This window comes from Nerophis lumbriciformis, linkage group LG03 (genome assembly GCF_033978685.3).
Source record: "Nerophis lumbriciformis linkage group LG03, RoL_Nlum_v2.1, whole genome shotgun sequence".
NCBI lineage: Eukaryota > Metazoa > Chordata > Actinopteri > Syngnathiformes > Syngnathidae > Nerophis > Nerophis lumbriciformis.
In genome coordinates, this window is record NC_084550.2 from 69,020,001 (window position 1) to 69,022,675 (window position 2,675).

General features: G+C 47.5%; 1 protein-coding gene across 2 annotated transcripts in view; it reads left to right on the top strand.

Annotated features, from left to right (window-relative positions):
- The window catches only part of LOC133589290 (SPRY domain-containing SOCS box protein 4-like), a 272,903-nt gene extending 270,441 nt beyond the window's left edge, over window positions 1-2,462 (top strand). For both annotated transcript variants that reach the window (XM_061941896.2, XM_061941897.2), the window contains exon 3: window positions 1,960-2,462. In XM_061941896.2, coding sequence (XP_061797880.2) covers window positions 1,960-2,087 — 128 coding nt within the window. In that variant the 3' untranslated portion in view covers window positions 2,088-2,462. The remainder of the gene's footprint in view (window positions 1-1,959) is intronic.
- The last annotated feature ends 213 nt before the right edge of the window (window positions 2,463-2,675 follow it).

The following is a 2,675-nucleotide window of genomic DNA, read 5'->3' on the forward strand; positions in this document are numbered from 1 at the left end:
TCGGGAAGTCCTGTGGGGAGTGCTCAGAGAGTATGGGGTAACGGACTGTCTTATTGTGGCAGTTCGCTCCCTGTATGATCAGTGCCAGAGCTTGGTCCGCATTGCCGGTAGTAAGTCGGACACGTTTCCAGTGAGGGTTGGACTCCGCCAAGGCTGCCCTTTGTCACCCATTCTGTTCATAACCTTTATGGACAGAATTTCTAGGCGCAGTCAGGGCGTTGAGGGTATCTGGTTTGGTGGCTACAGGATTAGGTCTCTGCTATTTGCAGATGATGTGGTCCTGATGGCTTCCTCCGGCCAAGATCTTCAGCTCTCACTGGATCAGTTCGCAGCCGAGTGTGAAGCGACTGGGATGGGAATCAGCACCTCCAAGTCCGAGTCCATGGTTCTCTCCCGGAAAAGGGTGGAGTGCCATCTCCGGGTTGGGGAGGAGATCTTGCCCCAAGTGGAGGAGTTCAAGTACCTCGGAGTCTTGTTCACGAGTGAGGGAAGAGTGGATCGTGAGATCGACAGGCGGATCGGTGCGGCGTCTTCAGTAATGCGGACGCTGTATCGATCCGTTGTGGTGAAGAAGGAGCTGAGCCGGAAGGCAAAGCTCTCGATTTACCGGTCGATCTACGTTCCCATCCTCACCTATGGTCATGAGCTTTGGGTCATGACCGAAAGGACAAGATCACGGGTACAAGCGGCCGAAATGAGTTTCCTCCGCCGGGTGGCGGGGCTCTCCCTTAGAGATAGGGTGAGAAGCTCTGTCATTCGGGGGGAGCTCAAAGTAAAGCCGCTGCTCCTCCATATCGAGAGGAGCCAGATGAGGTGGTTCGGGCATCTGGTCAGGATGCCACCCGAACGCCTCCCTAGGAAGGTGTTTCGGGCACGTCCGACCGGTAGGAGGCCACGGGGAAGACCCAGGACACGCTGGGAAGACTATCTCTCCCGGCTGGCCTGGGAACGCCTCGGGATCCCCCGGGAGGAGCTGGAGGAAGTGGCTGGGGAGAGGGAAGTCTGGGCTTCCCTGCTTAGGCTGCTGCCCCCGCGACCCGACCTCGGATAAGCGGAAGAAGATGGATGGATGGATGGATATATATATATATATATATACATACAATATATGTATATATGTATGTGTATATATACACAGTATGTACAATATGTATATATATATATATATATATATATATATATATATATATATGTGTGTGTAAACGACACAAAAAGACACTTGTTTCAGTCAACATTTCCTGGCAGGAAGATGCATTGACAAATTGTGGTGTTGCGTAACCTCCACCTGTGTGCATGGCAAAGACTTACCCCATGTGACTGACTGGGGGACGGGCCCAGGGTGTACTACACCTCTCACACAGTCCGCTGGGATAGGCTCCAGCCGTCCTGTGGGCCCTGGAGAGGAGGATGGGGAAAATGACTTGGGCTGTGATTGGTGGATAAGACAATGTGGGTGTGAGACATCAGATTGACAGGTGCTGTGAGAGAGGTGTCATGTGGAGCAGGTGTAAATATTTCAACGTGTGTAACATCACACTCCTGACTGCACACCTACGTACTGAAAGATGCTCTGGACATCTACCGCACATTCTCAAACTGTGCTAAATAACTATGAAGATATAGACGAGAGCCATATTGGACCAAATATAAATAAATAATAAATATAGAAAAAAAATCTGTCTAGAGCCGCAAAAAGTGTCTATATTAACTATATTAGCCTACTATTAAAATGACTTAAAAGTATGTATTGTATTTTAATGTTGTCATTACGGTGGAACTTAATGAATACATAGGTCTACTACACTACTGTATTTTAATGTTGTCATTATGGTGGTACTTAATGAATACTTAGGTCTACTACACTACTGTATTTTAATGATGTCATTATGGTGGTACTTAATGAATAAAGTAAAGTTTCAGAACCACTAATCTGACCTTTGCCCTCCTCCTCCTCCGCAGCCGAGCCTCTTCCTCTGATGGACTTGTGTCGGCGTGCCGCCCGCCTGGCGTTGGGTCGCGAGCGCCTTCAGGAGATCGAGGGCCTCCCTCTGCCCCAGACCCTGAAGAACTACCTCCAGTACCAGTGACTGACAACCTCTGGAGGAGCAGCCAGGAAGCGCTTGAAGGGAACAAACAGAAAAAAAAAAGGTCACGTGGTGCGTTCACTGACACGCCGGGAACAGCGGCACCGGCTTCTCGCGGTTCTGGAGCTACTTTGAATTTTTTTTCCTCATTTTGGATCGGAATTAATTTATCGACGGCCGCCACCAGGTGACTATCGCCACCCGGTGGCGGGAATAGAAAGTGCAGAGAAAGCACAGCAACCCTGGAGGCCTTCATGATGATGTAATACCAGAGAAGTGACACAGCTGACTCAGCACAAATGATGTCATCGTCTTCATTGTGTCTGCACTGAAGTCCTTTACAGACATCCTAACTTATTGCAACTAATAACATTAGTGTTGTTTTTGCCGTACATTGTTAGATTCAGTTTTTTGCTTTCAGCATCTTTTTTTTTTTTTTTAATTCCAAGTGAGATTTGACAAATTGCTCCAAAGGAATATTCAATCAGAATAGCATTAAAAAGTATTTCCTACAAGAAAAAGTTGTAATATTACAAACATATTATTGCAATACCTGTAGGTTTTTCCCTAAAATTACTTTTTTCTCTCACC